At 44.6% G+C, this 24,152-nt stretch overlaps 1 protein-coding gene across 3 annotated transcripts in view; it reads right to left on the reverse strand.

Annotated features, from left to right (window-relative positions):
• Positions 1–23,742, reverse strand: part of PROSER2 (proline and serine rich 2) — a 47,494-nt gene extending 23,752 nt beyond the window's left edge. The window contains exons 1-2 of one of the 3 annotated variants that reach the window (XM_064592078.1): positions 23,400–23,742; positions 2,389–2,607 (exon numbers count right to left, since the gene is read on the reverse strand). In XM_064592078.1, the coding sequence (XP_064448148.1) occupies positions 2,389–2,526 (138 nt within the window). In that variant the 5' untranslated portion in view covers positions 2,527–2,607; positions 23,400–23,742. Of the gene's footprint in view, positions 1–2,388; positions 2,608–22,778; positions 22,930–23,375 lie in introns of those variants that run through there. The other 2 variants (XM_064592079.1, XM_045874433.3) reach the window with 2 other exon arrangements.
• Positions 23,743–24,152: the final 410 nt, after the last annotated feature.

Genomic DNA, 24,152 nt, shown 5'->3' on the forward strand with positions numbered 1-24,152 from the left:
TGAGCAGGGAGCCCGATGTGGGGCTCGATCCCAGGACCCTGGGATCATGACCTGAGCCGAAGGCAGCCGCTTAACCAACTGAGCCACCCAGGCACCCGAAAGGATTTTTTTTTTTAAGATTTTATTTATTTATTTATTTGATGGAGAGAGACACAGTGAGAGAGGGAACACAAGCAGGGGGAGTGGGAGAGGGAGAAGCAGGCTTCCCGCCGAGCAGGGAGCCCGATGCGGGGCTCGATCCCAGGACCCTGGGATCATGACCTGAGCCGAAGGCAGACGCTTAACGACTGAGCCACCCAGGCGCCCCGAGAAGGGGTTATTTTATCCTGCATCAATAGGGGCCATGCTGCGAAGCAGGCTAAGAGACTTGCCTCCAGTTCAACAAGAAAATAATTCAAATACCCTGACTGCTCACATGCTACGCCCATTTCCTTAGATAGCGCGGTGCCTGAGAACACTCTCCGTTGTATTCCATCACCCCTGGCACGGGTGGTCTCGTTGACTACAGGACCTAAGTCACCACCCCAAGTTTTAGAAACACCGCCTACATCGAGTGGGCTGCTTCCTAACTCATACTCTGGAGCACATACTCTGCTAATTGCTGGCAAGCTCATCGGTCTTTTCTACATAGTCTTTTAATATGTCCTTTGTATATACTTAAATTTAAAAAGCAGGCCCAAATTCCCCATTATTAAGGATTTTTACATTCCCAGATATTCAGGGAGTAATTTGTAATATATGTTTCTCTTGGCGAATCAAGTAAGATAGTATTTATTTCATATTACCATGATGATTTAAGAAAAGATGCAAAGGGGCGCCTGGGTGGCTCAGCCGTTAAGCATCTGCCTTCGGCTCAGGTCATGATCCCAGGGTCCTGGGATCGAGCCCCGCATCGGGCTCCCCGCTCGGCGGGAAGCCTGCCTCTCCACCCCTCCACTCCCCCTGCCTGTGCTCCTCTCTCACTGTGTCTCTCTCTGTCAAATAAATAAAATCTTAAAAAAAATAGGGCGCCTGGGTGGCTCAGCCGTTAAGCGTCTGCCTTCGGCTCAGGTCATGATCCCAGGGTCCTGGGATCAAGCCCCGCATCAGGCTCTCTGCTCAGCGGGAGGCCTGCTTCTCCCTCTCCCACTCCCCCTGCTTGTTTCTGCTCTCACTAACTCTCTCTCTCTGTCAAATAAATAAAAATCTTAAAAAAAAAAAAAAAAGAAAGAAAAGATGCAAAGTAGGAGTCTACAAAGCTCTATCATTACTATTAACTGCTCTCTATGCCATATATACTTGTCTTATATTCAGCACAATTGGGGTTAATTTTAGGATTCAGTATGTCTGAAGGAAATTCTGCCCCCATTCCAAGGGACTGAGATGAACAACGGAGACCGTTCTCAGTGGTTCTAATGCTATCTCCCTCCTGTCCTTCCCTCTGCGAATATAAAGCGTCTCTCTCCTGAAAGATGAGTATCTTGACGGGTAAGGGGTGCAGAAGGATCACCTTTAAAGCTAAAGACCCTTTTTGTAAATGTTGCCAAAGCTTTTTGATGCTGTATAAGGGCCTGGATGCTGAGAGAAAGAGATACAAAAGCACTTATATTTGCAAAGGAGGTAAAAATCTGTTTCAAAGTGAATTTGTTTTTGCCTGTGAGATGCTTCTCTCCTTTCAACACCCCCCCCAGCTTTTTAAAAATATTTTTATTTATTTATTTGAGAGAGAGACAGAGATACAAGAGAGAAATCGGGGAGGAGAGGGAGAAGCAGGCTCCTCGCTGAGCAGGGAGCTCGACCCCGGGGCTCAATCCCAGGACCCTGAGATCATGACCTGAGCTGAAGGCAGACGCTTAACCGACTGAGCCACCCCGGTGCCCCTCAACCCCTTTTATAAAAAAACCAAAATGATTTATTTACTTATTTAGAAAGAGAGAGAGCATGGGCAGGGGGGAGGGGCAGAGGGAAGGGGAAAGAGAATCTGGGGCAGACTCTGCACTGAGCATGGAGCCTGATGCTGGGCTCGATCTCATGACCCTGAGATCTTGACCTGAGTCGAAACCAAGAGTCTGATGCTCAAATCGACTGAGCCACCCAGGTGCCCCTCCTTTCAGCCCTTTGAGCTGAAAGGCAGCGGGCCCTTGCTGGGCGGGTTTCGGCCTTTGGGCACAGTCCTCTCGGGGTCTCAGCAGCCGGGTTACCAGCCACAGCGTGAGAGGTGCTTCACTGCTGAGCGGAACACTCTGCATCCGTGCAAATCTTAAGATGATTACAAATGAAATGCCACTTCACAAAGTAAGTATGCGGAGACGTCGAGCTCGTGAACCCAGGAGGGTAAGATATTCCTCAAAGGGGAGGCGGTTGGCACAAAACCAGGCAGCTGGAGCTTTAAAGAAAACAGTCACTCACCAAAGTCAAACTCCTAGAGCGGGAGCTGCTGCTTCGGCTGTCCAAGCTGCCCCCTCTGCTCAGGTCACTGAGCCCGCAGCTGGGGGACACATCTGAGTCCATCTCCGACGAGTCTGACTGCTGGCGGTTCACAGGCATTCCCGGAGACACGGTGGCTGCTGGCCCGGTCACAGGAGGTGGGGAAGGGGCCAGGGTCCCATTCTCAAGGAGCAACTGCCTCTGGAGAAACCAAGCACAGGGGGACAGGGTTAATGCCTTATCCCCTAAAACGGAAGGCTCGGCCTGGGTCAGAGTCATCTCAATTTGCAGCCTCGACCATCAAGACGGAATTAGGAGCCCCTAAGTCAACGTGTTTGTTCATTTTCATTTCTCCTTTATATCCCTTTCCATCATGAAGATGTGAATCATTTTTTTAAAGATTTTATTTATTTATGAGAGAGAGAATGAGAGAGAGAGAGAGCATATGAGAGGGGGGAGGGTCAGAGGGAGAAGCAGACTCCCCGCCGAGCAGGGAGCCCGATGCGGGACTCGATCCGGGGACTCCAGGATCATGACCTGAGCCGAAGGCAGTGGCTTAACCAACTGAGCCACCCAGGTGCCCGATGTGAATCATTTTTAAGGAAAAGATGAGCAGACTAACAATTACTTTGTTGCTGAAAACCTGATAGGATAATGGTCTGGCTCCCTCCTTTGCACCGAGGACCTGTACTCTCCTGCTCTTTCCCACGTGGATTCAGGTTTTCCCTGTGTTCTTTATTGATTCTAGTCTCTTCTATCTCAGACACCACAAAATTATGGCTCCTTTTCCAGCTTCACTGCAGTTCAGAGTTGAGTGAAGGGACAAGAGCTGGTAAATTTAGCGAATGAGTCTGCTTGACATCTGAGATTCTAGGTTCTCTGGAGGCTGAGATGCTCTTGCAATTTCTACAGAAGATATTAAGGTACCATAAGTTACTACTACAAGGAAGTTCATATTTTTACTTTCAGGAACAAAGACAGCAAAATTTCCCCTACCAGCCCCTTGGTTTCATACTCTGACTCTTTTAGCAGGAAATTCAGCTCAGTCTCTGAACAATGGACAATGGAATTCAACAAAACCTTCTAGAAGACCAAACAAGATTAATAGGGAATAAGGGAATAAGCCTCTTGTGGAGGCTTAGGGCAAGTGGAGAGATACAAGCCCACGTCATTCATTCCTAAACTGAAAATACTGCCAGGTGGCTTTCTGAGCACCTTTAAGAATACTGAGGGGCATGTGAGCTCAGATAACCAGGGGCACAACTGTGTGTGTGTATTAATTTTTAATACAAACATGACCATCTGTGGAGAAAACCCAATCAGTACGGAACACTTCTGGGTGGACTTTGTCATTTAAAACTTCTAAAATTACCGTGAGATCTTCTTAGGGAAATCCTGAAGGTGTGAGAATAGCTTAAACAGGAAACTATTCCTCGCCTGGTTTCTCTTCATTTTTCAGGTGAATCAGCCCCAGTTAACTGGCAATTTAAGAGCAAGACTAGGGAACAGAAGATTCTGAGCATATATATGCTTTTTGGAAGTTGCCATTATTCCAAATGGTTAAAAAAAAGGCTTAAGAAAATGTTAAAGTGGGCGCCTGGGTGGCTCAGTTGGTTAAGTGACTGCCTTCGGCTCAGGTCATGATCCTGGAGTCCCTGGATCGAGTCCCGCATCGGGCTCCCTGCTCGGCAGGGAGCCTGCTTCTGCCTCTGACCCTCCCCCCTCTCATGTGCTGTCTCTCTCATTCGCTCTGTCTCAAATAAATAAATAAATAAAATCTTTAAAAAAAAAAAAAAAAGAAAATGTTAAAGTTTTTTTTTTTTTTAATATTTCTTTATTTGAGAGAGAGAGAGTGTGCACACAAACGGAGGGAGAGGGAGAGGGAGATAAGCAGACTCCTTGCTGAGTGGGCCTCGACCCCAGGACCGTGGGATCACGACCTGAGCCGAAATCAAGAGTTGGTTGCTTAACCAACTGAGCCACTCAGGCACCCCCCGCAAAATGTTAAAGGTTTTAAAATTTAATAGTAAGCAAGCCTAAACAATGCATAGACTGTATCTAAACCATCTACGTAGCCAATAATATGCCCCATCCCTGGGACAGCGAGTAGCTGGGGCCTGGATGAGGTGGGCAGGAGACGCAGAGAAGACCCATGGACTCTAATTCATTCCTGAACTCAGTAAGTCACTGCTCCAGGGAAAGGAGGGTGATGCGGGGCAGTAAGTCTTCCCCCCACACAACAAGGAGGTGAAAGATGGGGAAGTGAGATGCTCATTAGCCTCACACGAGGAAGGAACCCAGTGGACATGCCTTGTCTGTGGCAAAGGGTCTGGAATTTTGCAACAAGTCTGTGCAGTAAGAACAGCACTCTGAGGGGTGCCTGCGGTATGGCCGGAGGGCGGTAACCTCCCACATCATTCGAGAACACACCTTTTACTTGTGTTACTACAATTTTAAAAGCTATTCTGACACCATAAAACTGTAACATTTAGACTTTTACAAATTACTATCTTGAAAGAATACGAGGAAGCGAACTAGAATTCTCCAGAAGGCAGAGGTTGTCGGGGAGAAAGTGAAAACCTTGGTCTGATATCCTTCACAGGTTCGAGGTGCCATTCTTCTGTGATCTCTTAAGACATCAAGAATGAGGGGCTCCCTAGTCCTAGTTCCCTGGGAACTAAAAATACAGAATTCCATGGTGGTCCACGGAGAGAGCAAACTTTTCTGAAGAGGAAGGGCAAGGAAGCAGCCTTCTTCTCTGGTCCGCCCTGGAAAGGGAATAGGGCAGACAGGTTTGACAGGAGTGACTCCCCCAGTCCTATGAGTCCGGGATGGTCATTACCATCCTAAAATATTTAGTCTCCTTGTCCAACCATGGGTTCACTCTTTGGGTTTACAGTATAGTTTATAACAAGTGAGACTAAGACAGGCCCGTAGGTGAAGAAGCTGACTTCCACCAGAGGAGCAGAACCAGTCTCGCTGAGAAGCCCCAGCAAGTCCGACACCACAGGTGCAGAAATTTGAGCCACGGTGCTCACTTTCTTTTTTTATTCTTTAATTTTTAAAATTTTATTTATTTATTTATTTATTTTGCAAGAGAGAGAGAGAGAGAGAGAGAGCAAGCAGGGGGAGGAGCAGAGGGAGAGAGAGAGAGAATCTCAAGCAGGTCCCGTGATCAGAGCAGAACCCAATGTGGGGCTCAATGTCAGGACCCTGAGATCATGACCTGAGCTGAAATCAAGAGTCAGACGCTTAACTGACTGAGCCACCCAGGTGCCCCAACAGTGCTCACTTTCTGTTTATTTTCTTGTACTTCCTGTGTTTATTTCTCATTATTTACTAGTAACATCCTTGTTTGGAAAGGTCTAGTTTATCAATTGAGCAGAGAGAATGAGGACAAGGCCACAACTGATCTACAGTCTTAGTAAATCTACATCTGCCAAGCATGGCAGGTAGGAAAGACAGTAGCTATCCGGGCTGCAGGGCTCGGTGGGTCTGGTGGGGCTGTGGGAGTTAGGCAAGTGAACCCCCTCAGGTGAGTGCACTGCAGCCAACCGAGGAAGGCAGCTCCTTTCCTTCATCTTCCCCTACATTCCAGAAAGATCTAGAATGACCTAGATGCATCAAGCATGAACCCTCCTTCACCATCACCCCACTCCGTCTCAGTTCCTACCAATCAATACATGCTTCAATTTGAGGCCTATCTTGCCTTCTAGCCCCAGCATATTCTCCAGATATTTGCTGTCTTCCTACCTCACACTGAGCAGACTCCAGGTACCAGGCAATAACCCATGAGTAAGAATCACTTCTTTCACAGAGGAACTCGATGTAGGCACTGGTTTAATTCAATAGGGTATCAGGCCTACTGAATGCGTGTACGGGGATAAAGCCTGAGCATGTGTATTTTTTATTATATGTGCTGCCGAATCGAGCACAGCATGTGTATTTTTTAAAAGTAACAAATAGGGCGCCTGGGTGGCTCAGTCAGTTGAGCATCTGCCTTCGGCTCGGGTCATGATCCCAGGGTTCTGGGATCGAGTCCCGCATCGGGCTCCCTGCTCTGTGGGGAGCCCGCTTCTCCCTCTCCTCCCCACTTGTGCTCTCTATCTCGCTATCTCTGTCTCTCTCTCTCAAATAAATAAAATCTAAAATAAAATAAAATAAAATAAAAGTAACAAATAATTCTGCCATACGGCACCAACTCCAGCGGAAGACGGAAGTGTAGGCTATGCTCAGCGCCATTTCGGGGAACATGGAGGCACAGAGCAAGGGGTGCCAATACCCCCTGCAGGGTGCAGAGACTTCACAGAACTGTGACAACTGGGCCAAGCCCTAAGAGATGTTTAAGATATAGGAGACTGTCAGTTAAACACACAGTGATGGGCATTCCAAACAGAGAGAATAAAGTAATGATGATAACTGAGCACCACACACTGTTTAAAAAAAAAGAAATGGGGCAGGGGCGCCCAGGTGGCTCAGTCGGTTAAGCGTCTGCCTTCGGCTCAGGTCATGATCTCAGGGTCCTGGGTTCGAGCTCCACATCTGTCGGGCTCCCTGCTCAGTAGGGAATCTGCTTCTCTCTCTCTTTCAGATAAATAAATAAAATCTTTGGGGAAAAAAAATGGGGCAGCTGAGTGGTTTCCAGGACACATTTTGTGTGTGGAAAGAGCAAAGGAAAGAACAGTCTTGCGTATACTTCCACTTGAATAGGGAAATCAATGAGAAAATATATATGTTTATGCTCTTGTGTGCAGAGACACTCTCTGGAAGGATAGATAGTATCTATCTGGCTGTCTGCAGGGAGGGAGAAAGGGATGGCCAGGAGGCAAGGGTGGAGATGACGCTTTCACCAAATGATCTTTTCTGTCTTTCAAATGCTGCACATACTCACCATCCAATAAATAATCTATTTCGGGGGCAATCAAAGCAGTTATCAAGTTATTTTACCAGTTCACATAAGAAATGATAAAGACTTGGAAACTACTGTGGCCCTAAAGTTGGAAGAGAAAAACGTGAGAGATAGAAAGGACTATGAAATTTTCATGACTAACAGGCAGGGCAGGAGTGTATTTCAAGAACAGAAGAGAGGGGGACCCTGGCTGCCAAAAGGTGCAACAGAGTAAGGACTAAAAACTGCCCACTGAACTCACTAACCTTATAAAGAGCAAGCAGGAGAGAGATGATCCAAAGCCCCCCAGAGTGGGCCAAGGCATGGACAGGAGAAGTGGGGTGTGCATCGAGTCATTGGGGGTGTGCTGTCTGGGGGAGATGGGTGAACGAGGTGATGGGGATGAAGGAGGGCACTTGTTGTGATGAGTACCAGATGATATATGGAAGTGTTGAATCACCGAATTGTACACCTGAAACTCATATAACTACGTTAACTATCTGGAATTAAAATAAAAACTTAAGGGGCCCTGGGTGGCTCAGTTAAGTGGCTGATTCTTGATCTCAGCTCAGGTCTTGATCTTAGGGTCCTGAGTTCAAGCCCCATGTTGGGCTCCACACTGGGCATGGAGCCTATTTAAAAAAAAAAAATGAAATAAAATAAAAACTTACAAAAAAAACCTTGAGATGTGACGGGAAAGACAAAAAAAAAAAAAAAAAGGCAGTAGCTACAGGGACAACTGGGTTGGAGAAAGGTATTTTGAGTCACTGGTTTTGTTTACCTATTTTGTTTTGTTTGTAAGAGTAGGAGAAGCCTACTGATTAGCTAAGGGGAAAAGAGAAGGTAACAGCCCCTTGAAGAAACCCTCATTTCCAGAGTCTGGTGGATAAGATAGCCTGGCTGGTCTATTGAGATGGTTTCAGATGCTGAATGCTGTATGAAAAATACCTCTAACAACTCTTTTCCTCGCAGAAGGAAAATTTCTCATCATAAAAAATGACCAGGGTAATTTGAAAAAGAACCAAATTGAACTTTAAAAAAAAGTTAATAGCAATTTAAAAACACAAGTGGATAGAGTCAACAGAAGATTTAATATCTGAAGCACTGGATGAATTTAATATTAGGCACAATTTTTTATAAACTTCACAAAGTATGAGGGGAGAACTTCTTTTAATCCAATAAAAGATATCCATAAAAAATTATAGCAAACATCACACTTAGTGACAAAACATTAAAACCATTCCCATTACCACCCCTGCTGTCCTCTATACTATATTGTATTTAAGTCCTACCCCACATATAAGACAAGAAAAAAATGTGTAAGGATTGAAAAGGAAGAAACAAAAATGTCAGTATTTATAGATAATTATGGTCATTGTAGAAAAACACCAAAAATCTCACAAATTACTAGAATCAACTAGTGTTTTCTACAAAGTCACTGGATATAAATCAATATACAAAACATCATTTTCTATATGCCAGCCACAAGCAGTAACTAAAAAAAAACCATTTTAAATAGCATAAAATAAAAAAATAAAAGCATAACACATATATGCATAAATGTATTATATGTATTATATTACTTAGATTTGCACAAAAAATGTGCAAACTTTTTCGGAAAAAATAATAAAATGCTATTGAAAGTCAATAAAGAGATACCATATTCAGGACTATAAGAGTCAATATCATTAAGAGGAGATAGTCTCCTAAAATTGAATTGCTCTGAAGCAATAGATGTGGGTTGCCCAATAAACTCTAGCCATGTGTGGTTACTTAAATTTAAACTAATTAAAATTAAATTAAAAGATACAGTTCCTCAGCTGCACTGGCCATATTTTAAGCATTAATTAGTGGAAGTTTTCCATCATCCTAGAAAATTCTGTTGGACAATGCAGCCAACAGAGCAATTGAAATCACAATAGGGTTGTTTTCGGAGAAATCCAGTAGGCTGGTTTTTAAACTTATTAGGGGTTTAAAAAAAGGAGAAAAAATGCACTGGGAAGAGCAAAGAGCTAAGAACAACCAGGAAACTCCTAAAGAATCTGGAGGAACTGGCTTCATCAAGCTTCCAGAGTCATTATAAAGTAATAGTAATTCAGACACAGGTACTGTCACTAGATCAGCAAATACACCCGTGGGACAGACTAGAAAGCCCATAAATTGTTTGGTATAAATTGCAAAAATGTTTTCTTAATTTGTACACTGACTTGGAGAATTTTTTATTTATTTTTAAGATTTTTATTTATTTATTTGACAGAGAGACACAGTGAGAGAGGGAACACAAGCAGGGGGAGTGGGAGAGGGAGAAACAGACTCCCCGCCGAACAGGGAGCCCGATGTGAGTCTCGATCCCAGGATCCTGGGATCGTGTCCTGAGCCAAAGGCAGACGCTTAACGACTGAGCCACCCAGGCGCCCCAAGAATTTTTTATTTTTAAATAGTTGGCTTCATCAATCTTTTGGTTTATACCTTATGGGTTTTGTAAACTTAGAAAGGCCTTTCCTGGGGCACCTGTGTGGCTGAGTCGGTTAAGTGTCTGGTGCTTGGTCTCAGCTCAGGTCTTGATCTCAGAGTCAAAAAAAAAAAAAAACCCAAAAAACGGCCTTTCCTTATTCTAAGGATATAAATGAAATACTTCCCATATTTTCTACTTAGCATTTTTATGGTTTCACTTTTCATATTTAAATATCTGATCTAACTTGAATTTATCTTAGTGCAAAGTGTGAAGGAGAGATCTATTTCCCCACCCCCAAGCCAAAAGGGCTATGCAGTTACTCAAATGCCAAGTATTGAAAAACTCATCTTCTCCACTGTTTTGAAGTACCAAATGTTATTTTATGCTAAATGTTTATGTGGCAGGTTCTATTTCTGAATTTCCTATTCTGCTCCATTGATATTTCTGTTCAGTAGGACTCAAAAAACCACAAATCCTAAGGTGAAAATTGCAGTGAATCTACATAAAAATGGAAGGCACTGTAGGCCACATTAACAGAAAAGAGGCAGGCCAGCTGAAAACATTCAAGGTCTCCTAAAAGGAACTGATCGCTAGAATATACAAAAAATTCTTGTAAAACAACAGGAACAAGACAGGAAACTTATCAGAAAAAAACCATATACAAGGAATATGATTAAGCAGTTCACAGAGAGGAAACCCAAGTGACTAAGAGGTATGTGAGACTGGGAAACAAAAGAAATACAAACCTAGAACTACTGTAAGACATCAGCCTATACCTACTGGATTGGCAAAAATTAGACAACTGAAAAATAACCAACACCAGCAGGAATGTGGGGAAACAGGAACCTTCATGTACCACTCACTGTTGGGAGTGTGAAATTCATCCAAGCTCTCCATGGAGCAATAGGGCAGTGTTTAATTTGTGAAACTATGCCCCGCGATCCAAAAATCCCACTGCTCAGTCTACTCCGTGGGAATTCTCCAGGAATCCAGGGGAACTTCGCTTGCAGCAGAGTAGAGCTGGTGGGAATCTAGATTCATCGCCCACTAGGAACTCCCAGAATAAATCAAAACCGGGTAAACGCTTTTACTATGGAACACCATGCCTCAGTCCGAAGCAATCAATTGGACAATGGCATTGATAGGTCCTAAGATGTTTTGAGTGAAAAGTTATAATCAGGTTGTTAGCACAATTCCATTTATATCAATACAACACACACACAACACTGTGTTTTATATCCATACCCAGAACACAAGCCAGTGGCAGGGATGGGCAGGTACAACATGGCCCCATCTGCTGGGCAATACCTTCTGGTTTCCTTCATGCACCTACCTCCCACTGCCGGAGAAACAGAAAAGGAAGATGGCCTAGAGGTTTGAAGAGTAACGATTTACCAGATCATTTTATCACCTGGGAAGTGTCTGTAAGGTCCAGCATTGAAGGAGATGATGCCAGACAGATGGAGTTCGGACTTAATGAGGGAAGAGTAGAAGACATATGTAATCTAGAAACCCCAGGGCAATGCCGGGGGGAAGCGCTTTCAAGGGAAGGAGAAACCACAAAGATAAACTTTTCTTGGATGGCGGTTTAGCCTGAAATTAACCAGGGAAAATTGATCTGACCCAGTTTGCTGAAGAATTTAAGCTAGAACAAATATATTAAGTTCCTTCACCTTCAACTACGAATAGTTGTTGTACCTTTGTACCTACTAGGTCGGGGGGAAGGGAATCATACCTTACATGGCTTAGATGCCCTACAGACAGGCTAAACAAAATCACAAGGGTGATTATTGCCTTTGATCGTTCTGAACATAAATGGAAAAATTATCCACCTTAACCGAGTGATGTGGAACTAATTTTTGCTTAGCGTGCCTATAGAACACTTTAAAAAGAGAACTGCTCCCGCTCCTTGCCAAGGTAAACTCTTTAAGAAAGATCCAGGTTGGGTCCAAGGATTCTGAACCCCTGGACCTGTGGTTTATAGACCCTCACATTTTGTCTAGATACCGCCGTTAACCGACAGTGTTAAGATCCAGTCAGCAGAAGCAGAGCCGAGCTGGGAAAGTGGTAGAAATCATCTTAGAAACGGCCCCTTTCCCACGTCAGGCGGTGCAGGAGGGTCGGCGTGCGCACCCATGAGTAACTGGGGCAGGATCCTGAGTCTCTCCTGCTTCCGTGCACAGGAATTCTGTGAAGACTTGTTCCCAAACATAGAAAAACAATCCTAGGAAAGGAATGATCTTTAAAGCTATAGCCTGAGAAATCCCCATATGATGATTTAACAGCCAAGCCGCGTTCAAAGGTATGGGTTCTTGGTTTTTTGTTTTTTTGTGTGTTTTTTTTTTTACCTTCAAGAACATTAAAAACGAAGCCGTTTCACAGTGGGAATGGTTTCTGAGTCACCACAGCTCATTATCATGAATGGGCTTTTTCATATGGTTAAGCAGTGGGTGAAAATAAAGAGAACAGCCATTTTTACTGGAATGTACACACTCCTAGATGAAATTAGCAGTAAACACAAAATAGCCATTGTTAGCCTTAATTCTAGTAGCTCCTGACAACATTCATTCATGTGAACACCAACGAATGTGACAGGCACTTTGCCTTGATTTCCTCGACCAAAAAAGCAGGAGTCCTACTGTCTTAATTCCTATTTTTATGTCAAGAGTGTGTGTGAAAAATGAGTTATTTATAACAAGAAATTAACTAGAAGATGGAGCTATGAATGGTACCGACAATTTTCTTTAAGATTTTATTTTTAAGCCACCTCTACCCCCCACGTGGGGCTCAAACTCACAACCCCAAGATCAAGAGTCCCATGTTCCACCGACTGAGCCAGCCGGGCGCCCCTTCCATTGTTTTGTATTAACCCAATCCATACGTGAGAAGGAAACGGAATGCTGATACTCTCTTTTCTGTCATTCAACTTAATTAGGGCTTTAACAAAATTCTTAGACTAAACGCACCACTTCGTTTCTCCCCTAAAAATAATTTACCAAACTGAAGTCCGTAAAAAATGATTTCACGGCAGGTGTCCCAGCACACGTGATAGTTAGGAGAACAGCTCCGGGATCCCGCTCGCACTTCACACCCCGTGATGTCACGCGCACCACGGATCTGGGAGAGAGCGAAGTGTAGCTGGTGGTCCTGCACGTTGTCTTCCGAGTTTTCTACTCTCAAAAACCTTACTAAAAATAAAACCAATGCTCAGTGCAGCATCCACTGGTGAACCGCAAGGACAGAAAGAACCTTTCTAAAATCCTGGATGACTAGAGCATCTGGGTGGCTCAGTCAGTTGGGCGACTGCCTTCAGCTCCGGTCGCGATCTGGTGGTCCTGGGATGGAGCCCCGCATGGGGCTCCCTGCTCGGCAGGGAGTCTGCTTCTTCCTCTGCCTCTGCCCTGCCGCTTTCCCTGCTTGTGCTCTCTCTCACTCTGTCTCTCTCAAATAAATAAAATATTTTAAAAATTAAAAAAAAATCCTGGATGACTGCTGCTATCACAGGCCTGGCAGCTCGGGCACAGTCCCTGTCTCCCTGGCCTGTCCTGCCAAGGGTCCTATCTGTAAGAACACAGAGCATTGAAGTGTCTCTAGAACCCTGCCTACATGTATCTCTTCCACCCTGTTTTCCACAATAGAAACCCTCTTATCCAGCCTCGTCTGCTTAATGTTCTGCTCCATCGTGAGCCAGGTTTTGACAGCCTCTCATGTTGCTCGCCTCCAAAGCTTCGCTCAGAAACTCCACCAAACCTTCTCAAACCTTGCTTCCTGACGCTGCTCATCGCTGACCTCTCCTCTGGCTCCTTGCCTACCTACTGTGTCTATTTCACCCCTTGTTGATGACATCACAGCATCTTCGTCACTCTGATGTAAACGATCACTCCAGGTTTCACTCTGCACAGAATCCTTTTTTCTTCAATTAGACAGAAAGCTCCCTTTGGGCAAAGAGCTCTCTTTCATTTTTTAATAGAGCCACAGGACTTTGGAAAACATTTGTCACAAAATAGAGACTTACTATTCAGTACTTCACAACATTCATATTTTAAAATCATCTTACTATTATTATTTAAATTAGAGTATCCTTAAAACAGACCTTCGATCTAAACAAAAGGCTTCAACACTTAGGAGTCCTTTCAAACATGGTAACTTCATTGGGGCGACCATCCTTTATCCCTCCATCATACTGATAGACCAAAGCAGTCAGATTTAGATGAAATTACTCTCATTCAACCTATTTCAATCAAGGGCAAACTGGGAATACAAGGGAAGTAACTTTAAATACAGTCATAGAGGAGATGCTTCACTTAGCTTCACTAATAATGATCTGTTAAAAAGTCAGTGCCAATAAATACATCAGACGCACCAAACCAGTATGCTTTCCAACACTAACATGTAATAATATCAGTATAAATGCAGCCATGGGTACAACTGTGTGTAACCCATACCCAAGATTAACTTAAAAAATAAGCCTCTAACAAATAAACAGCTGAAGTAAAATAAATATGTAGTTACTATTCTTTAGCACGAGCTCTTTTTCAGTGTCAAGAAAACAAAAACCTTGGAAAGAGAAGAACGCTTCCAAAAAATATTGACTGAGCCAACTGGCAAACTCCGACTGGATCCCAGCCCTGAAGATCAGAGGAAAGTCCTCCTCAGATAGAAGTTGGTTGGTGCTAGGAGTTAGATTTAGTTTTGTTCTGGAATTAAAAATTTTTTTAAAAAATATTTTATTTATTTATTTTAGAGAGAGAGAGAGAGAGAGAGAAAGCATGAGCAGGGGGAGGAGCAGAGGGAGAGGGAGAAGCAGACTTCCTACTGAGCAGGGAGCCCGATGCGGGACTCGATCCCAGGACCCTGGGTATCAGGACCTGAGCTGAAGGCAGACGCTTAACGATTGAGCCACCCAGGCGCCCCTGAAATTTTAAAATGTTAATGCAGCCAACAGTTTACAATTCCTTACACGTGATTTTTTGCTTTTTCTCTGAGTTGGGTTTTTTCCCTTAGTACTGAAATGTCTGCTGTAAGAATTTAGGACCTTAAACTCTAACTGGCACTCAAGTGTATTAAATACAATTACACATTTTAAAGGCTAGTAATTCTACTTCTCCGGAACAATTATCATGCTTTCATTTAGACCTTTTTTCTTTTGAAAAGCTCTTTCTGAACGATGTTGAAAAGCAAGATTTCAGACTGTCTCAACTGTGAATAGTTGCAGCTGTTTATAGGAGGTGGTAATTTACTGAGGGCCTGGCAGCACCTGAGAGTAATTAATGTGTCTACACTGAAGCAAACAAGTTCAGGGTTGAGGCCTCACCTAGCTAGGATGGGTTAACAGGCCCTAAGGGAAGATGCCTCCTGTTATCCGTTTCCTATCACTGAACAGAAGATGTGGAAATTAGATTTTCCTGAAGTGAAACCTCACCTGAAAACAACCTTGACTAGATTTCAGATGAGTTCCTTATAACAAAAAGGAATGACCCTTGCAACACAAGGAAGCAAACAAAAAAACATCGACAAGAGCAAAGTCTAGTTCTACCTGATGAATTACAAATTTCATTTGTATACAAATGTATACAAAGATGGACACTTCAAATTTAATTCTTAGCTAATCAAAAAAATTGACATTCTATATGCCTATTGCATATTTCTGGATTCTTAAGGAAATTTTTTTTTTTAAAGAAGAAAATCCCCATTTAACTTTTACTTTTGTTAAATAAGTTTGTGTGCTTTCTCTGAATTTATTCAGCAAATATTACCAGAGCACCCACTACATGCTACAAGGGTGAAATAAAATGTCATACTTTTTACTTAGAACTAATAATTATGCCTTATTATTGTATAATACTGTTTCTTTCTGAGAAGCTCAAAATTCTTAGCTAAATGTTTCTTTCATCCTCACAACAAAAATAAAGCCAAGGTAGAGTATGTTCATCTAGTATTGGTATTTATAACACCTGGTTAGATTGGAAGTAGAGATCTGATTGACATATCTTATCTCAAGTTGAATAGATTTAAATCCAAGCCAGGCGGGGAGCAAAGCTCACGCAAGACATCCCGCTGGGTCAACCCACTGCATTGGACCTTTAACCTCATCTTCCAAGACTTCTTTGCTAGCCCTGCTGCTGTGGATGTATTTACAAAGGCTCTCTTCTTCTCTCCAGACTCTTCCTAGACACCTTCTGGGAACACCGTCTGTAAGAACTTTCATCCTGAAAAAATGGGAATTAGCTAAGAAACACAATATTTAAATACACTGTGTTTTTCTGTGAATTTTCCAGTTCACTGACTACATTCTTAAAACGGTTGAAAAGGGAAGGGTCTAAGACCTGGGCCACAGTTATTAGATTGAATCCTATGAAGTTGCCATATGCATAGGCCGAAAGTAGCTGAATATTGGTAATTTTATATGGTTAACCTAATGTTCTTGGAATAGAATTGATAACTAGTCATGGCAAAAAAAAAAGTATATTCCCTAAAATGAAATTGTGGCTTAAGTATGATTTACTACATGTCGATACAAAAGTGTTTTTCCTGGGATGCCTGGGTGGCTCGGTCGGTTAAGCGTCTGCCTTTGGCTCAAGTCATGATCCCAGGGTCCTGTGATCGAGTCCCACGTCAGGCTCCTCGCTCAGCGGGGAGCCTGCTTCTCTCTCAGCTTCTGTCTGCTACTCCGCCTGCTTGTGCTTTCTCTCTCTCTGTCAAACGAATAAATAAAATCTTTAAAAAAAATGTTTTTCCTCAGAAGACACCTCTAAAATCACAATGGGAGGGGCGTCTGGGAGGCTCAGTCTGTTAAGCAATCAACTCTTGATTTCAGGTCAGGTCATGATCTTAGGGTCCTGAGATTGAGAGTCAGGCATGGAGTCTGCCAGAGATTCTCTCTCTCCTTCTGTCCCTCCCCCCGCCCCCCTGAAAAAATAAAATTAAAAAAAAAAATCAATAAAATCACAATAGGAGTCTGCAGGGAAAAAAGTCTACTACACAACATATGTACCTCAGATACACTGTAAAGACATCTGATTCATAAAGTGAAGTTGCCTGCATTAGCAGGACCTCAGTCACCAAAGTCATTGGTTATCTAGTGTGTGTGGAGGGCAGTTTACCAGGTGAGGAAACTGAGGTCCGAAGCCCTAAGTCAATTTGGCAAGTCAGAAAGAGTTCTCCACTCTTAGTTCTCCACTCAGGAATAATGCTTTTTTAAACTCTTCTTGCACCAAAACATCTATTCAAGATTTGACATTTTCAGTGCCAACCCCCTGTTTGTACCATCTTATCTCATATTTCTATCCTCCATTCCTCAACCCTGAACATCCTGTTCAATGTCAAGTTACTCCCTGGGTATACAAAAGTTGACTCCACAGTAAAGCCGGAAGATAAGACCTGCTGTCTTTCATGGTTAATGCCCCCAGATACAAGGCTAACCTCCTCAGCATTATAATCAAAGCCACCATTCCACCACTCTGATTTTCCAGTATCATCCCCTTGTTGGCCCAGCTTCAATGTCACATTCTCCAAGAGGTGTTCTGATGCCCTGAAGGAAAGAATATCTCTGTCCTCTGCTCCCAAAAGAGAGCAGAGGGTCGCTGCTATTGACTCCTTTGGACATTTATCCTATCTCCTTTATTAGATCATGAATTTCTCAAAGGCAAGGTCCACCCCTTATCCATGTCCACATTCCCATTTGTGCCTACCATGGTAGGAACTTAAATGCTCACTAAACCTCTTCAAACCCTCTGAATCTTTACAGAAAAATACCAAGTGCACCATTTTGGAAGAAAGCAATCGACCAAATTCACCTGTGTCGTCTAGTGGAAAGGAACACAAGCATTATTTTTTTTCCACACAAGAGAGTTCCTTTAAGTAAACTGGGCAACATAAACTATTTTCAGTACACTTACAGAATTAGGTGTGCAAAAGAAAACTGTCATGAATCCTTAACTTATAATCATCGGTTTCAAGGTCTTCGGGGCTGGAGAAGTCATTTATTCCTACCCCAAATTTCACAGACCAGGAGCCCAAGTTCCAGAAACAGGAGGTGGTGAACCCTACAGAATGTGAGACGGACTCCCTCACCACCTCGAGTTGAGTGCTGCTCTTTTTCCCTATGCCAGGCTCTACTAATCTGTTAATTAAGAAAAATAAAACGTATCTGCAGACATCCAAAAGAGAAGCATATGAGGACTGGTATGTTTGTATACCCAGTGACTAGCTCAGTGCACAATACAACGCCAGCAGCCAGTCTACAAATACTGCTGAATGAACAAAGGAACCAACCCAGGCCTTTGGAACAATAACTAAATTAGGCAGAATATGAAATATTTCAAAGCACTCTTCAGACAGTCTCCTAGGAGGAACAGCAGAAGCTTGAAAAAGAAAGCAGGGGGAAAACCCCCAAAACAACAGAATGAAGGTTTGAGAAGGAATATAATAGACAAACCAAGCCCTATAAAAATTACACTTACGCACATGCAAGATTTTGGCAATATAAAAGCAAATACAAAAGAGAATCAAGTCCTTGAATCGTTATTTCTCCAAAGAAGGCCTCTAAGTGGCTAACAAGCACATGAAAAGATGTTCAACACTATTAGTCATTAGGGAAACGCAAATCAAAACCACAGTGAGACACTACTTCATGCCCACCAGGATGGTAATTTCAACACACGCACACACAAACAAGTGTTGGCGGGATGTGGAGAAACCGGAACCCTCATACATCGCTGGTGAGACTGTAAAATGGTGCAGCTGCTGGGGAAATGGTCTGGTGATTCCTTGACAGGTTACACACAGCATTACCATATTACTCAGGAATTCCCCTCTTAGGTACAGACCCCAAAACATTTAAAACAAGTGTTTCCTGGGTCAGGCTCTCTGCTCAGTGGGGAGTCTGCTTCTCCCTCTGCCTCTGCCCCTCCCCCCTGTTTGTGCACTCTCTCGCTCTCTCTTTCTGTCTCAAATAAATAAAATCTTTAAAAATAAATAAATAATAAAAAAGGGATGAAGTACTGATGCATGCTCTCACATGGATGAATCTTGAAAGCATTGCTAAGTGAAAGAAGCCAGCCACAAAGGACCACATGCTATATGATTCCATTTACATGGAAATATCCAGAACAGGGAAATCCATAGAGAAAGAAAGCAGACTAGTGGTTGCCAGAGGCTAGAGTGGGAGAAATGGGGAGTGACTCCTTAATGGGAATGGGAAACCCTTCAGGGTGATGAAAAAGTTCTGGAATTAGATAATGGTGATGGTTGCACAACATTGTGAATGTACTTTTTTCCCTTTTTAAACTTTAAATATGTGCAGTTTACTGACTATACCTCAAGAAAGACATTTAAAAGAAAATAATGATGGGAAAAGATAACATCAAGCCAATATTCACAACAGCAACAATGAGAGGGTCACTTCTGGCTATATTACATCAGGCACAATAGATTTTAAGGCAAAAATCCTCATTAGTGATGAAAGTAACTATGTAATAATAAAAGCTCAATTCCTATTAGACACTGTGTATCTACCAATATAAACTTACAGATGCACATTGTTAGATTTTCACATATAAAGTTGTATGCACAAAGTCTCAGAATATTTTCTAGCTCAAAATACAGGGAGATAGTGACAAATCCCCCATTTCAGTGTTATCTTTCAATGTACAGATCTTCCTTGACTTATGATAGGGTTATATCCCGATAAATCCATATTAGGTTGAAAGTGCATTTCATACACATAACCTATTGATCATCATAGCTTAGCCTAGCCTACTTTAAATGTACTCAGAACACTCATATTAGCCTACAGTTGGGCAAAATCCTCTAATACAAAAACTATTTGATAATAAAGTGTTGATTATCCCATGTAATGTACTGAATGCTACACCTGAAGAACAGAACAGTGATGGGTGCAGAATGGTTGTCGGGATGGGTCGTCCGCCCTCGTGATTGCTGGCTGCCTGGGATCTGCGGCTCACCGCCCAGCATCCGAGAGAGGACTGACCGCACGTCGCTAGCCCGGGACAAGATCCAACTTCAAAATCCCAAGTACGGTTTCTACTAAATGCATACCACTTTCGCACCATTGTAAAGTCTAAAAATCATTAAGTGGGGGACGATCTGTACCTCTCTCAATTATTGACATGTTAAGTAGGCACAAAGTTAGTGAGGAAGAATTCAATTAATACGTTTCATTTAATGGATATCTGCAGACCTCTACAGAAAAAAAATTAAAGAAAACACTCTCAAGCACATAGAATGTGAATGTACTTAATGCTACTGATTTGTACACTTTAAAATGATAAATTTGATGTTATATATATTTAACTACAATTTTAAAAAAATAAGGAGATTCAAGTCTTTGCAGTGCTAGGATCTTTGGAAATATCCAGTCTGAAGATCTGCATTCATAAAGCACTATCGCGTCTCTCTCCAACAAGGTGGAATGTTCTGCCCTACACATTCCTTTGCCACCAAGCTTGACTGCATGGATTATAAACCCAGCACCTACTTTCTTAAAATAGGTTTCAGTATTAATGCTGTGAGCCTAGAAGGGGGACAAGGGCATCACTGTGGCTTTCCACAGACGGAGGCTACTACCAGTGATACCACGATACTGAGCCTGCTGTGTCAGTGTGGACAGAGGCTTCTCTGCAATGGCCAGCAGACGCACTCAAAGATTCAAGAGGGACGGACGTGCTGCCGTGTGTCAGAGCCAGGGTGGCAGGACACATCCTTCCCTAGAGCACACAGGCAGCTATGAAGCAGCACTCCCACCAATGGAAACTGAAACGCAATGCTGCCCTTCGGCAAAGCAGAGAGCTCAAGTTCTGGGATGCTCCTAGGATTCCCTGGCACCTACCCCCGAATGGCCTCCGTGTCCCTGGCGGCTGTCCCACAAACATGTAGATAAGATGCCCTTGAACTTTTGTTCCAGAGGCTCCCCTGCTCTTAGCTCTGCTCCACCCAAACCTTTCACCTCTCTCCCTTCAGGCTTCAAGGCTCCACTACACCTCATGCAGTTAGTTATTTGAGATGATCTTTAGAATCAACGCAGGATGCCAACTATAGACTCCTTAGGTGTCTGAGAACTTTGGAACCGGGGCCAGGTGTATCTTCAGCTCCTGATGAAGGCTTACTTGATCTGATTTTAATCAGTTTGGGCCATATGGCTGTTACCTAGATATGCTTGTGTGCCCAAAGACGAACTCAGTACTCAGCACAGTGTAGGTGGTCAGTCTTCAAATATCGCTGAATGAATTAAAGAGCACTCGGTGCCCACACTTAAAGACGTCATCGTGCCTGACACACTCAAATCTCCTTAAAAGCACCTCTCATCTTTCCAGCCTTCTCTAAATTACTACTAGCCAATGTTACTCTAATTTTTGGCTTCCTGATTTTTAGTAATGGAGAAAATGTGTTGCTTTTAGAGTATCAGCATCCAAAATTTTCAAAGAAAAGCTCATCTGAAATGCTGTTACCAAAGAACCTATCCAGTCGTTAAAAGTGACTATTACTGGTCTGGGCAAGAAAATATACAGGATTCCATACATACACTGTCAAGTTTGGCAAGAGAGATTTTAGACAACTTCCGTCCTTCCCACCCAATCCCAAGTAAACAGGGCATTTGTTTGTATTTCCACATTGGCCTCACCAACGAAAATACCTCCTCCACCTAGAAAAACAATCTGTAACATTCAGGCGTGGAACTCTGAGGGCTAACTTTTTAGTACATGCTCGAGCCCTATGTATGCAGTGCTTTAAAAAAAAAATAAAGTAGAAAAGCATCTTTAATAAACATTTCTCCTGTGAGCATCTTTCTCAAGTTTACACTTACACCTGGCTTGGTATTTCTGTTTCTTTCAAAAATACAGATTTTAAAAAAAAGTTCTCCATTAAAATTGGAGCCAGAAGGAACTTTTCTTCCTACAGTCTCCCTGCAACAGACCTGAACGTTTGTTTTACTGTTTGGGAGGGTGGCCGGGGTGGGGGTAAGGCACAAAAAAACACTCCTTTTCTTTACTCACTGTAAGTTTTCTGCTCTGTATCAACTATCCTGCCTGGCAAAGAGTTAAGAATTTTCTGAGGTTAGTTCCTGCGGTTTAAAAAAAAAAAAAAAAAAAAATTAGATGCTTAAATTTAGACTCCGTAAAACAATACTGGGAAACTTTCAAAGCCTTGGAGAAATACTGGAGTTTATTGTATTGCCTTTTGTTAAACTGCATCACATCGGGTCCCGTTTTCTTCTTTTTTAAATCCCTCCCGGCCCGATTCACTGCGGATCCTACGCATTCCCACTTGATTCAGCTACCTGCTGGCGATCGGGGGTTGGAAGAGCGGGGGTGGGGACCCAAATCTAGTGGTCACTTTGCACCCAAGTTTCACAGGTGGCTTTGGCTACCTCCTGTCAATATGAGAGGCTCCCACCTCCTGTCCACAACGCGAGGGGCAGAGCTCCCGGGAGTTCGAGGGCCGCGGCGGCGAGTCCGGCTACGAGTCTCCAACGACTCCGGGGAGGGGCCGTGGGGACCGCGGAAGGGTGTGAGGGTCAACCCGTAACCGCTCTGCGCCCCAAGTTAAACACGTGCCTCGGACCACCTCGCGCCCCCCAACAGGACAACCTCGGAGCCGAAAAGCGCCGCGTTCTCCGCACCTCCTCCGACCTGGGGCGCACACGAACCCCTGCAATCCCAAAGGAGGCACTGCTTTCCCCGTAGATGGGGCCACCGGGTCGACGACGGTCCCTCGGATTATGCGTCTTTCCCAACTTCCAGGAGGCTGGGCAAGCGATGTGGAGGAGAGTAGCGCGCAAGAAGAGATCCACGCAACCGGGGCGCCGGCAGGGAAGCGTGGGAAGTGCAGACAGCCGGGCCACCAGAAAAGCGGGTCACCCCTGTCTATCCGAAACCCACCCGAGCCCAAGCCTCCCTCTACAGACTCCAAACGCCGCCCCGCTCACCGACGTGCCTGGCGAAGGCACCGGCTGCCGGGGCGCCCGCCCGCCGCCCTGACCCAGCCGGGGATCGCAAAGTCCAAACTCACCTGGAAGGAGCCCCCGCGCGGGGGACCGCAGGTGCCCACCCGGACTGGGACCCAGAGCCCTCCCGCCGCCTGCGCGCCCGTCAGCCAGCGCGCGCGCCTCTCACCGACAGTCCCAGGCCGCCCCGCCGCGCGCTCCCCGCCGCGCGCTCCCCGCCGCGCGCTCCCCGCCGCGCGCTCCCCGCCGCGCGCTCCCCGCCGCGCGCTCCCACGCCTGCCCGGCGCTCGCACCGCCGCCGCGCGCTCCGCCCCCACCCTCCGCCCCACACGCCGCGCGCCCGCTTCTGCGCGCGGCACCGCCCTGCCGCGCGCTCCCCGCGCCCCCCAAACACACAGCGCGCGGGCTGGGCATTTAAAGGGACAGGCGCCCGCGCACGCCGCTGCTGCCCGGAGGCCGCCTCTCGAGGGGCGGCGGGGTCCTCGGTCTCCGCGCGCGGTCTGAATTGGGGACCTCCCCGAGTTACACCCGCCGCGAAGAGCAGCAGGGGTCTGCGTCTGGAGCTCCGAAGGAGACCTGTTTCCCCCGCTGCTCCGTCGTCAGCTTTGAGAGCTTATGTTCTATTTCGTGGTAGTAACTCCCAAGTATAGAATTTTTATTACCTTCGGAAAAGACAACGAACGTACCCATTATTTCACGTAACCCTTAGAACAAGCCTCTGATTCTGGGCCCCGTTTTACACCGAGGGAAAACTGTGGTTCAGAGGCGCCGAGCCTCCTCCCGGAGCTTCTGACCCCATTGCTGGGTGCTCTTTTCTCCTTCTCTCCGTCGCCGCGGAAATACCGACCGAGGTTGACAGCTGGTTGTGGAAGGTTCTCCTCAAGCTGTTGGGAGCTAATGGGACCAGTGTTTCCACCGGGCGGCACAGCTCCGGAGGGAGGCAGAAAGCAGGAGTTACGGGGCTTTAGTAATTGCAGGGCTTGTTGGGGACTCCGCTGGCAGACACTACAAAACCTATATTCCAAAATGCTGTGTGTGGTGTATCCCCATTGTACAGAAAACTGAGGAAGGAAGTGGTTGGCGGCACGGCAGGGCTGAGTCACGGGCGGCGCTCAGGGCTGAGCCCCAATACCTTAGTCCTTAGCTCATTTCTTTGCCCTCCCCAGGAAGACACACCTGATTAAAGGAGAGAGACCTTTTTTCACTAATAACACACTGGCCTCATCTAACTCCCTGCATCTTTAATTAATGTTTACAAAGCACTTTAATCTACCCAACATGCTAGTTAACTAGGCAAGTGCTATTACCCCCCTCTTTCTGAACCAAATCCAGGAGAGAATCAATATTGTCAGTCCTTAATCCCTGATGAAGAATGGGCCTAAGCTTTCTGCTGTTTATGGTTTTTTTTTTTCCCAAATTGTGTCCCATATTGTGTTAAA

This window comes from Mirounga angustirostris, unplaced genomic scaffold (assembly GCF_029215605.1).
Source record: "Mirounga angustirostris isolate CCGP_5_RB_7025 unplaced genomic scaffold, mMirAng1.0.hap1 SCAF_5, whole genome shotgun sequence".
NCBI classification, from domain to species: Eukaryota; Metazoa; Chordata; class Mammalia; order Carnivora; family Phocidae; genus Mirounga; species Mirounga angustirostris.